Source organism: Anneissia japonica, unplaced genomic scaffold, assembly GCF_011630105.1.
Source record: "Anneissia japonica isolate Jap-2015-1 unplaced genomic scaffold, ASM1163010v1 scaffold724_len3256291_cov202, whole genome shotgun sequence".
Taxonomy (NCBI): domain Eukaryota; kingdom Metazoa; phylum Echinodermata; class Crinoidea; order Comatulida; family Comatulidae; genus Anneissia; species Anneissia japonica.
Window position 1 is genome coordinate 915,824 of NW_022744966.1, and position 12,322 is coordinate 928,145.

The 12,322-nt window shown below is 34.6% G+C and overlaps 1 protein-coding gene across 2 annotated transcripts in view; it reads right to left on the reverse strand.

Moving 5' to 3' along the window:
* The window catches only part of LOC117119850 (ceramide transfer protein-like), a 51,848-nt gene that overhangs the window by 17,765 nt on the left and 21,761 nt on the right, over positions 1 to 12,322 (reverse strand). For both annotated transcript variants that reach the window (XM_033264822.1, XM_033264821.1), the window contains exons 6-10: positions 6,707 to 6,861; positions 6,530 to 6,622; positions 3,387 to 3,476; positions 2,719 to 2,796; positions 2,279 to 2,368 (exon numbers count right to left, since the gene is read on the reverse strand). In XM_033264822.1, coding sequence (XP_033120713.1) covers positions 2,279 to 2,368; positions 2,719 to 2,796; positions 3,387 to 3,476; positions 6,530 to 6,622; positions 6,707 to 6,861 — 506 coding nt within the window. The remainder of the gene's footprint in view (positions 1 to 2,278; positions 2,369 to 2,718; positions 2,797 to 3,386; positions 3,477 to 6,529; positions 6,623 to 6,706; positions 6,862 to 12,322) is intronic.

Consider the following 12,322-nt stretch of genomic DNA (forward strand, 5'->3'; position numbering starts at 1 on the left):
GAGTTAGTGAAAAATGGAGATCTAAATGAAAAAACGATGTATTTCAGCAAGTATTAAAACCTTTTTGTTTTATTTTAGGCCTTCTTCAAAATACCTATGCCACAGCAGTTGATTGATAGTTTGATAGTTTCATCCATGACGACATGCTATCGGGTTGGCGTGAGCCCTGGCTGAATTCTGCAGAAACTTCACATCGAACTTCGAATCGCGAGGTAAAACAAAATGTCGGAAAACTTTTCTTTGACGCATGCGCATTTGCATAAATGTCTACACAAACACGCACACATATACTACACACAATAAAAAACAAAGGAAAAAGAAGAGTGATTATAATAGTTCCTATTGCATTGCATGCATAGGAACTAATAAAAATTGAAGATGTGATTCGAATGGACGACCTTTTGTTTCCTTATTCCTTTAGAACAAATGATCGCGCCATCCAAGCGACATGTCCTATTAGTGGTAATGGCAGTAATGTACAGCCATTGCTAAAAACCCCTGTTTTGTTTTATAGGTGTAGAGGGAACCGTGGGGTTGAATTTTTAGAAAAGGACAACGTTGGTTGGAAATAACCTGTAGCTTGTGAACAAAATTTTTTGCAAGTCCATTCAAAACTGGCAACGCTGGACGCTGTTAAAGCTCTGGTAACAACAAGATCAAGAACAACAAGAACATCAGTGAGTGCATACTGTATATGCAGTCTAAGAACGTCACTTCAATGTAGAATGTTAACAATTGCATATCCTTATCAATGTAAAGTGGACATATTACAAAATAAGAGAGAAAATGTATTGGCCCAATTAAAATTAAACCTGATATATCTGGCATACAAAGCCTTTGCTTTAACTAGTATACTGTACCTTCCTAGAAACTCCAAAATATTTCATTTATTAACCAAATATGAAGGCTATGTACAATTACATGTCATCAGCTTACACGAGTTTTTTTGAAATGTCAATTATTAAACTATTTTTGCATAAGAGGCTCTATTTTACTAAATTTGGAATCATCAAAGAAAATGCCTCTGACAGTGGCAGTTCATATCATTAGCAACAAAAGCATACACTTATAGTAAATTATTGAGTGGTTCAATGATCAGACTGGAATAATGGTCTAAATAGTAATATAGAGGTCTATATGGCACCTTTTGCCAAGGGATACAAAGATGTTGTTATTATTACCCTTGGTCATCGTATCCATGATCAAACCAGCACAAAGTGCAACCTCCTTCACTCCGTGGGAAGTATTCCTAGTCGTGCAAACAATTTAATGCCAAACAGACTAATACTTGCAATGCCACATCATCCTACCTGGTATCCATTTATACTCCTGGGTGGAGAGAGGCAAATGTTCCTGCCTGTCAACACAACTAAAATGTTATCAAATGCACTTGTAATGCCTTTATTTGATTATTGCAGTTGCATTTGGTCTAACACTACAACAAATCTTTTAAATGAGCTCAAAATTCTCCAGAATAGGTTAGCAAGAAGTATTCTTTCAGTCAACATAAAAACACCCATCAAGGATTTAATGAATGATTTAAGATGGAATAGGTTAATTGATAGGTGGAAGGAACACCTATTATTACTCACTTTTAAGTGCCTAAAAGGAATTGCCCAATGCTATTGAAGTAACAAATTCAAATTCATATTTAATCAAAATAGCCACTCTCAATGTACTAAAAATAAATGTAACACCACCTTGATGGAGCAAAAACGGAAACTCATGCAAGGCAAGAGAACATTCTTATACCATGCTACTAAGGCTTGGAACTAAATGACCTTTGATCTAAACGAAAAATAAATTCGGTCTCTCTGACCACCCTCTGTTCTCTTGCCTTCTTTTAAATTCAAATTAAATTTGTTTAACTTGGTTCTTTTCTATTCATGTTTCTGTATATTTATATTTATGTTTTATTTTGTTCTACTTGGGCATTTTTTGTTTTTTGTTTTTTGTTTTTGTTTTTTTATTTCTTTCCTTGTTTCTTGTGATCCACTAGTGAAATCAGGGCTGCGTCACTTAAAGTGTTATCACGTTAAAGGCAGAATAAATAAAAATAATTAAGTAAAGTGCCTTGCCTATGGACACAATGCGACAAGCGCCGGTCTCGAACCCTCAATCTCACGATCAGAAGTCCAACACCTTACACGCTGATTTATTCCAAAGATCAGAATGAAATACTAGCCTAAAAATAAGATTGAATTAGTACTGTATTAAATGAAATTTTCATTGAAGTAAAAATCAAAATGAATTAACAACCAAAAGTATCTACACCTACCTTCATCTCCGACTCAGAATGGAACAGATCCCACGTACTCTCTATGTTTTCAAATGCATACTTCAAGTTTTCTTCAACTTTTTCATTACACTGGAGAAAACAAAGATTTCATTATCATTTTTTCCCCTAAATTTCATAATGGCTACCATCAGTTTTTTTAAGTTCATATATTTCAAACAAATGTAAAATACATACAAAAAAGCAAATTTCACTTAAAAACATATTAAAAAATATACACACAGTCTCTTTTACATTAAAATATCATATAATGTCCATGGTAAATCTACTTGAGTGTGATACAAAAAAAACCCAGTAAAAATCAGATACATTCTTCTCATTATTACAGTATAGTCAAATTGCATGTTAATTCTTGTCCAACTACCACAAACAATTAACAACTTAAATTGCCCTAAAGTGATTGAAATCATGACATGACATACCATATCAAGAAGTCTGTGTGGATGTGGGGGAAGATCATCGTGAACTGACATCAGTGGAAGTGACTCTCTTGCTGCAACCTGATAAACCAGCAACAAAAGAATTGTTTACAAACTACAACATTATAACATTCTGTAATACAGTACATTCCCTTTTTCCAATCCTAATAATTTATTGATTTTATTTCTTCAACATATTTCTCTCTCCTCAACTACTGTACTTTCTTCTCATTAATTAAATCTTATTTAAAAAGCCAGGCACTCCGAATCCGACTCCACTCTATCTAAGCACTAAATGACGCAATGCCAATTGGACCAGTCATTTGAAATCAAATTTCCTTGAAATCAACCAGATATTTCAAATCATTGATTTATTTCACTTCATCAACTTCTTCATTCTTTTCTTCCCTATCAGTCGTATTGCATCCTCTATTTTCTCTCCAGTCAGGGGCGGATCCACAGATGTTCGAAAGTGGGGCTGATCGAGATAACACTACCCTAGAGATGAGGGGGCATGTCCCAACTAAAATTTGGTGTTCTAGACGCCCGAAAATAAACTTAGAGACACTTTGGGTGATAAATTTTTTCTTTTCCTTTATTTCTTTTCTTTTTTCTATTTCCTTTTGCCTAAATCCACCCCTGTCATTACATACTTAAACAGAGAGTATTACCTTTTCATCTTCCATTTGATCATTTAAATCAAGAGCAGACTCAATGGCATCAAAGAATTCCTCTTCTTTCAGTTTACTGTAAGGTCCTTCCTGCCAGGATTAAATAGAACTAAAAATTAACGACTGCTATCATTAAAAATTTGCATAACAACATACCGGTAAAGACAATAAATATATTTGACATTCATGTATTTACTTGACATATTTAATCTTATGCATATTTAATTTTATCCAAGTCTTGAAATGGGGCATGATAGGGAAGGGGGAAAAGGTTAAGTGTGGGCTCTAGTGTTGTAGCTAAGATGGTCGGCACCGGCAGGCAGTAGCATTTGGTAACCGGGACTGAGAGCAAATTTTTAAAATCCGACCGGCACAAAAAAGTATGTAAACTTTAATCAAAATTATCAGTTAAATTTGTCACATAATATACCATATATTCCGATGAGGAAAGTCAAAAATTTGGATCCAGAAATTCAGGATGTGGCCTATTTTACACCAGTTTAATCTACCTATTCTTACTTACATCACGAATGGCGGCGAACACTAGCCGACCTGCAGCCTGCCAGCTGTCTCTCTCTTGTACTAGCTAGGCAAGCACAATTTATAAACCTATCCTCGTTAGCTTGCCTTGGATAACCGTCAACAAAATGATGCTAGTATTACTACTGTATATTTCTACATTTTCTATAGCATTCAATCGATGGTTGTTTCAATAAATATTTTCATGATACGTTTATATGTAATATTGCCCTGCTGCTATCCAACTGCATGCTCTCAAACAATAAAGAAACAACAAGGCTTTTGTATGTGATGTCCAGTCGGTTTGCCGAGTCGGTGGTTCGTTCTAGTATAGTAATTAATTATAGAAATATACCTATGGCATATTTGTATTTCTGAATAAAGACTTGTGTAAATAATGAGTGTTGTTATTGTAATGTTCAATCATAGCGTAACGTGAAAAGTTTTCTGCCAAAATCATGTGTTCTATCAGCTCCAAGTGACTCCAAGCTAGTACGATGTACTGATGTGAGAGAGGCTGCTAGCTCACAGAAAAAAGCAATATGAGACGAATATTTAACTAGCTGAGTGTGATTTGTTTTGCTTTAAATATTCAATTGGGGAGGGGCAATTGGGAAGGGGGATAGAAACTTTTTTTGTGGATGTGTGCATCGTCCTAGATATACTGTACTGTACCAATGGTTTTATTACAGATACAGATACATATTCCTTTATTATCCAAAATAAACTGCAAATTACAATGCTCATGACTGTACTGGCTAATACAAAAATTAAATTATCTGAATATCCTAAATACTTTTGATTGTGATCTCGAATCCCAGCTGGGTAGAACAAGTACTTTTAATTGTAAGTCGTGTGTACATTCACTGGCCTCAATCACTGTTATAGTGTTGGTTTTCATCACACATGAGATCCTGGAGGCAGGCCGTCAGAGTCAATATGCTGGCATAATAGCTCTCATTTGCTAAAGCCAGGACCTTGTAGTTATGTAGTTCTAAACCGAAATGTCCTCTGATTAATCTCAGGTAAGATAGTATAAAACATACTCCAAGTATCGAAATGCACGCCCATCGTGTCGGGATTCAATATTTCAACTTTAATTATGTCATCATCAGGACATTAATTATGTCATCATCATCATCATTCCTGATGACATAATTAATATTGAATCCCGACACAATGGCGCGCATTTCGATACTTGGACTACAGTAGTTGTAATGTAGTTAGATTTATGTAACGCTTTATACCAGAACTGTCTCAAAGTGCTTGAGGTGTTTTTTGCTGGAATTTGGGTCCCTAAAACAGCCAAGTGGCCCCCTAATTAACATTAAATATGCCTTAAAACATCATCTGTATACTATGCTGGCACCTTGCATGGAAGCAGGGTAGAAAGGCCCAAAGAAGACTTAGCTAGGGCCTCAGGCCTCTTTGTTACATCACTGCTGAAGTGCAAGCTTAATTAAGGTATGAATGATTTATAGAGATTTTACTACAAAAATACTTTAATTTATTAACAGCTGAGAACAGTTAGCTTAGTCGGCTGAACTGGTGGTAGCCACTGTGTGTGCGCTGAACCATGTAGATCGCTTGGTTCCCAGTTCAATTCCCAACGTTGCGTACTGTCTTTTGGATGAGATATTTGATCCATTTTTCCCAGTCTTTCTTTCAGGCTAACATGGCACAACCATCTTACCACCAAAGTACCCACAAGAGGATGCAACATTTTGGACATCATTATCACTAACTTGAATGACTTTTATCAAAGCCCTTCAATCACTGCACCAAATGGATGCAGTGAAAACAATGTGATAAATATAACTCCTAAATATCTGAAGTTTAATAACGCTATAGTAGCTAAATCCATCAGACCAGAGTCTAAATTAATTCATCTGGGCAGATGGGCTCAAAACAAATCATGAGAAGAAGTTCTAGACGAACTTAATATTTAACAAAAGGCCGACATATTTTACAGCATGATGTAATCTGCTATTGATAAATACCTCCCTACAAAAATACACAAAATGCCATAACAATGTCATGCCCTCGATGAATGCCAGAATCCAGAAATTTTTTCTTAGCTCAGAAATTTTTCCTGCAGCTGTCTCACCAGAAATATAGTATCCCTGGTACCTCGTACTGGCATAAACTCAAACTGTATGTCTTCAATGTATATTCTTTCATACACAAGGCCATCTATTACACTTTCTACTACTTTCATCACCATGTCCAGTAGCTTCAGCCCTCTATAATTGTCCCCCTCCATTGCATCACCTTTCCCCTTATAGCAGTTGCTTCCCATTCTGCTGGTATTGCTTCTTCTTTTACAAAAGCATTTGCCAAATCTGTGACAATGTTAACACCCACATCTCCATAAGCTTCCAGCATCTCACCTACAATACCTGATGGGTCACCTACTTTACTAATCTTTGTTGACTTGATAGCTTGTTCCACAGCACTGCACATTTTCTCCTAACACAGGTGAGTTTATGTATTAAATACTTAATAAATAAGTAAATAATAATAAATTAATTCATCTCTTATACTCAAAAGATAATTTTCAACACTTCTATATTGCCTTCTGATTGATTTTATGCTAAAAAAATTAAATGAAATGAAGTACTCACCTCAAAATCTGGTCCACCCTTGAGGTTTACTTTCTTCATTTTATCTAACATTGTCTTGTATGCTTCAACAGCACGTTTTCTTCTATCTTGTTCCTAAGTTTTAGATAAATAAACAGTTAATTTATTGTTAATTACACATTATTTTTCAAATATTTGATTTCTATGGCAATAACTAACCTTTTCTAATCGTTTCTGCCACTGTTCTTCCCGTTGTCGCATTAGATCAATACAATGAGACAATGTGGCTAGAATACCACCAGTAGTTGCCTTGAAAGTGAATGCCTCACCTCGAAAATCTATTCCCATTGTATTTGGCTTGCTGTGAAATTTATCTAGAAGAAAACATGAAATGTTTAGAAAGTGTCATATACCCGATTCACACGTACAAAAAAACTTACCAAATGTAACAAAATGTAAACAAAAGTAACATTTTACGGCACGTGTGAAAGTACCTCCGTGTAATATCCTTGTAAAATCTCGGAATGTCTCGGTAATCTTTACCAGCCTCGCTGAGGCTGGTAAAGCTTCCGAGATGTAGCATGGATGGATCTGCGCATGCGCAGGGATTTCAACACCTCTATGGTTTCATGGGGTTCTTGAAGTTTCTTCCTTCTGCAGACGGTTCTGATCCACTAGAAATAGATAGGCCTAGTTTTTCTCAATGATGAATGAATTACCCTTGTTATTGATGTTAATTAGTAATGGTAGAAGAAGATACTATATACTAAAATGAACGTCGGGATGGTGTTAGTAATATTACTAGTATTATCAAGAGTCGACAGAAACGTTGGAAGCTATGCCTAGTTTAGTAGTAGTAGTAGGAGCAGTTGTTAAGGGCATTGATTGTTTCGAATGTTTACTGTGATGGTGAGTTCAACAGTCCATCTGTGACAGGGGTTCTCAACTAGGCCTAGGCTAGACCTATATCGCAGTAGGGGAAAAAATGAAGACTTTTACACGACCTTGGCATTACCTTACAGACGCGTGTGAATGCTTTTTATCTCGGTAGGAATAACTCGGGAGATCGCTCGGTTACAATTTGTTACTTTTTGTTAAATTTAACTTCACGTGTGAATCGGTTAATAGATTTAAGTGGGATCAAAGTTTTGAATAGCAGTCGCTGAAATAACTGAGAAGTCACTGACAGATGATGAGTTACAGGTGGTCAATTGAGGTATTTTGAATGAATGAGAATGTGTTAAATTTTTCAAAATGGGCTTCTTTTTATTTATTTAATTATTTCTATCTTTTGCGTGATTAAACTTTCAATGACGCAGCACTGGTATCACAAGTGTATCTCAAGTATTAAAAAAATTAAAAAGAAAAGCAGAATAAAAAAAGAAATCGACCTAAAAACAAAACTAATGAGTTAAAGAAAAACAATTATATACATAAATAAAAAAACTACTGTATCAAAAACTACTTTACTTAAAACTTACTAAATTTAAAAATAAAATTGAAAAGGAAAAAAGAATATCTTTCTGTTAAATTGATTCAATATTTTGTCTTTTTAAGATTATTTTTGAAAAAAAAGTTCTTCTTTTAACAAAATGAATGGTGTAAATATTTGGAATTGCTACTATATAGAACTACAGTACTGAAGACATTTTCCAACCATAGAATTCAAATTTCTGTTTAATATTTTAAAAACTCACTTATCTTTTCAATTATAACAATGACTAAAACATGCCGAAGACATTTACTTGGACAATTAAATACATATAAACAATTAAAAAAATCAAGCTTTTGATAAAATTTATTACCATAGAGTAACAAATGATAGGAATATGTACAACTTTTGTGTACACTTCTAATATATTAATTACATTAACAATTTTCTTTTTTCTAATTAATTTATTCAGGCGGAGTTGAACCACTGTGACACTTGCACAAATTTTGGTCTCACACTGCCCCGCTTATGGCATATGGCAGCCTGTTAACACAAAAATCATGTGACGAATAGTTTTCGTCATGTCGACCATGACTAAAAAAACACTCCCAAAGCCTTGTAATGAGACTTCACTGATAAAGCATCACATTATATCATGAATATCAGTCGTCCTTCCAGACCATGCTGGAGTAGTCACCGTCTTTCGTAATAAAGAAGAGCAACCGCTCACCAAGTCCGCGCATTCCTTCATGCTTAAATACGGTACAGGTGCAAGTAATTATATTGGATTTTTTGGAAGAGCTAATAAAATAGAAATTTTTAAATAATTACAATGTCTACTGTACAAAAAAGAACATTATTTAGAATGATCATTTTGACAAAATAAAAAAATATAAATAAATTGGGGAAAAAAATTGAATACCAAGACGTGCTTTGAACCTTAACTGTCCGTGCCATTCATTCATATTAGAGTGGAAATGGCAATAATGTACAGTAATTTTTAAATACTTAGAATGTTCATTTGTACAAGAAAAAAAAAAACAATATTTAGAATTATAATTTGTACAAAATAAAAATACTTAAAATTGAAAAAAAATTAAAATAAAATTTGAATACTAAGACACGTTTCAAACTCACCACCTTAAGTTCTTTAGAACACATCCTTAACCGAAGTTCGCGAGTTCGAATCGTGCCTCGGTGTTAACTTCTTTTTTAATGAACATGAATGAGAACTCTTTGACTAAATGAAAAAAAAAATGAATACACGATTCAAACTTGCTAAATACGCAATTCAAACTCACGAACACATCCTTAACCCCACGCCATTTATGCAATGTGCACTATTACGGTAGTGGTAAATGGCAGTAATGTACAGTGCTTACTGAAACCCCTGTTTGTTTTGTATGTGTAGGGGGAACCCTGGGATCCAACTTTAAAGAAGGGCAATGAACGTTTGTTGGAAATCACCTCTAGCTTATGTGTAAAAAATTTCATGCACATCCGGTTAAAACTGGCGATGCCGGACGCTTTTAAAGTTTGAAACCCATGTTTTGTTTTGTAGGTGTAGGGGGAACCCTGGGGTCCAACTTAAAAAAGGGCGATGAACGTTTGTTGGAAATCACCTCTAGTTTATGTGTTCAAAATTTCCTGCACGTCCGTTCAAAACTGGTGACGCTGGATGCTTTTAAAGTTTGAAACCCGTTTTGTTTTGTAGGCAAACCCTTGGGACAAACTTTAAAAAAGGGCGATGAACGTTTGTTGGAAATCACCTCTAGTTTATGTGTACAAAGTTTCATGCACATCCGTTCAAAACAGGCAACGCTGGATGCTATTAAGTTTTTAAAGTTTTGGTTACAAGAACAAGAGTGAGGCTTTGGGTCAGTGCTTCGCGCGGACCAAAAAGAACAGTTCACAAAAATGTGCAATATGCTAATATCGGACCTTTTCCTGGATAAAGAATTATGGGTCACTTTTTTTTTAGTGGTCGAGGGACAATGTAGCCAGGTCCTAGAGTTGATGTCTGTAAACGTAGTTTTATTTCTAGACTTTCTCTTGAATATAATTCTCTTATTTTAACCTCTAATATTGACATTTTTCACAATAGTTTGTCTATATTTCGTTCTATTATTATTATTAATCATTTGAATAGGTGAGATTTTTGTACTCTTTCGTCTATATATTTGATATACTGTATTTAAATTTTACCAGCCTGTTAGTGGCGATGATTCCCTCTTGGTCTGATGAAATGAAATAAATTAACTCCTTAATTGTTCATACTTAATATTGAATTTGATGCAACTTTCTTCAGGTCCTAATTAAACTTGTTTTATGAAAGTAATTTTCAATTTAAATTCAATTTTCATCGAGGTGCACGATGTCTCCGCGAAAAATGAGGAATTTTTTTTTTGCACACGAACCTAAAAAAAATCAAGCCAAGCGTCCACAAATTGAAAAATTAGTGGACTGTGGGGGATAGACAAATAACATTTGGGAGTTGCAGTGATGACGTCAATATTGACTTATGAATAGTATTAGTACAAGGAGTGTAGCAGCAGCAGAGTAGTCCAACCTTCTATAATAATTAATCATTTTATTAGTTTTTTAGATTTTTTAAAAGTTTTAACGAGCTCACATACAGAAATATCGATCAACATTTATGACGTAATGTTAAACGAAACCACAGTGTTCACGGTTGATTGCTTTTAAAACAATGGATTTGATTGGTCAAATCAAACAGTGTGCCCAAATTTTTCCACTGTCGTACAACAGACTTGATCGACCACATGGTAAAACCTCTGGTCAAAAACCAAGCTATGTTTACAAACATGTAGTAGAGTAGATAAGAACTTCAGTCTCATAATTAAACTTATTTCTGTGGAAATTGCGTGAAGTGAAGATAAAAAAGAGAAGGGCCATTAATTTAAATGTATTGTCATATCAGTATTTAACAGTAGAGTAGATTTAGATATTTTAATTGATAATCACTAATTACAGATCAAAAAGAGAAGGGCCATTAATTTGAATATATTGTCATGTCAGTATTTAACAGTACAGTAGATTTAGATATTTTAATTGATAATCACTAATCTCTCCGAATTGTCTGCAAAGCCTAGAATGAATATTTTTCTCTGTTGTGGCACTGGGGTTGGTTTCTTAGTCTTTTGGGTCCTGGTTAATTACAGATCGAATTTTTAGTTGACATTTTTTCTATGTATAATTAACTTTTATTTTATATTTCTTTAAGGACAATCGGATTATTTGGATCTGTCAATATTAAATTTACAATTTAACTGTGAATAAACGTGAATAGGTCTACGTGGTGCTGTAGATTTCTTCAGAGAATGACAATATATCATAGGCTACACAAAACAAAATGAAAACTGAATAAAGTGATGATAGTTATTATACTGTTAAAAAAATACAACCACTATATGCCTATACTACTATATGCATTACTACAGAACCAGGCCTAAGTATTTATTTTGAATGTTTTAACAGACGATAGGCCTACTTACACAATGGTTTCAAGGTTGTTATTATCGAATTTGTTTTAAACATTTATTTTTTCAATAAATGTGTAATTACAGCTGCGAATAATTTCCAAACATTACAAGCAATAAAAAGCAATGAAAAAAACATTCATTTCTATCATCTTTGATGATTATATTTTATTTATACAGTAGTACCATGGCTAAATACACATCGTACACACCAAATGACCTAAGCCTATTTTTAGTATTGGCTGACATACTTTTAACATTCCACAGCAGCGTACAAAGGAGCCAGCTGTGGGAAAAGTACAGTGTGAGCATATTCAGACATTACAGTTTACAACTGTTTAGGAAAATGGGTATTATTTCGTGGCTAAATACTAGTTAATACAGTAATCTAGGGCTACAGTCTACAATACTATGCATAATTATTGTCATGGTTTTACTTTTAGTCCATGTCTGGTGAAGTAGACTAGCCTAGCTAGGTACGGACTCGTAGTTGTAGGGGCGCCCTGTGGAATAGGCCTAGAGCCTGGTTGAAGTCGCCGGTTGAAAGAACAATCATATTTTTTGTATGCGTCTACCTGCCAACTTAGTTCAAGTTTGAAGGGATCCGCATATCTGAACGATAGCCGAAAAAGGATTAAACAATAGCAGACAACAGGAACATTAAAAAAAATGCATCCGAACGGTAGTCTACACGGATGTAAACAAGATCAAAAACCTCCGCAAACCGTTCAGACGTGTCCGGACGTTTCAAACCGTTTGGACACGTATCGTGGACGTTTGTGCTTAGCTAATGAATATTCATAAAGTGTTTTAATTAGGACGATTGATTTGCCAGACGCGTTTGGGATAGCATTGTCTAGCTGAACACGTCTTTGTCATTTTGAATAATTTGTCGATTGCGCC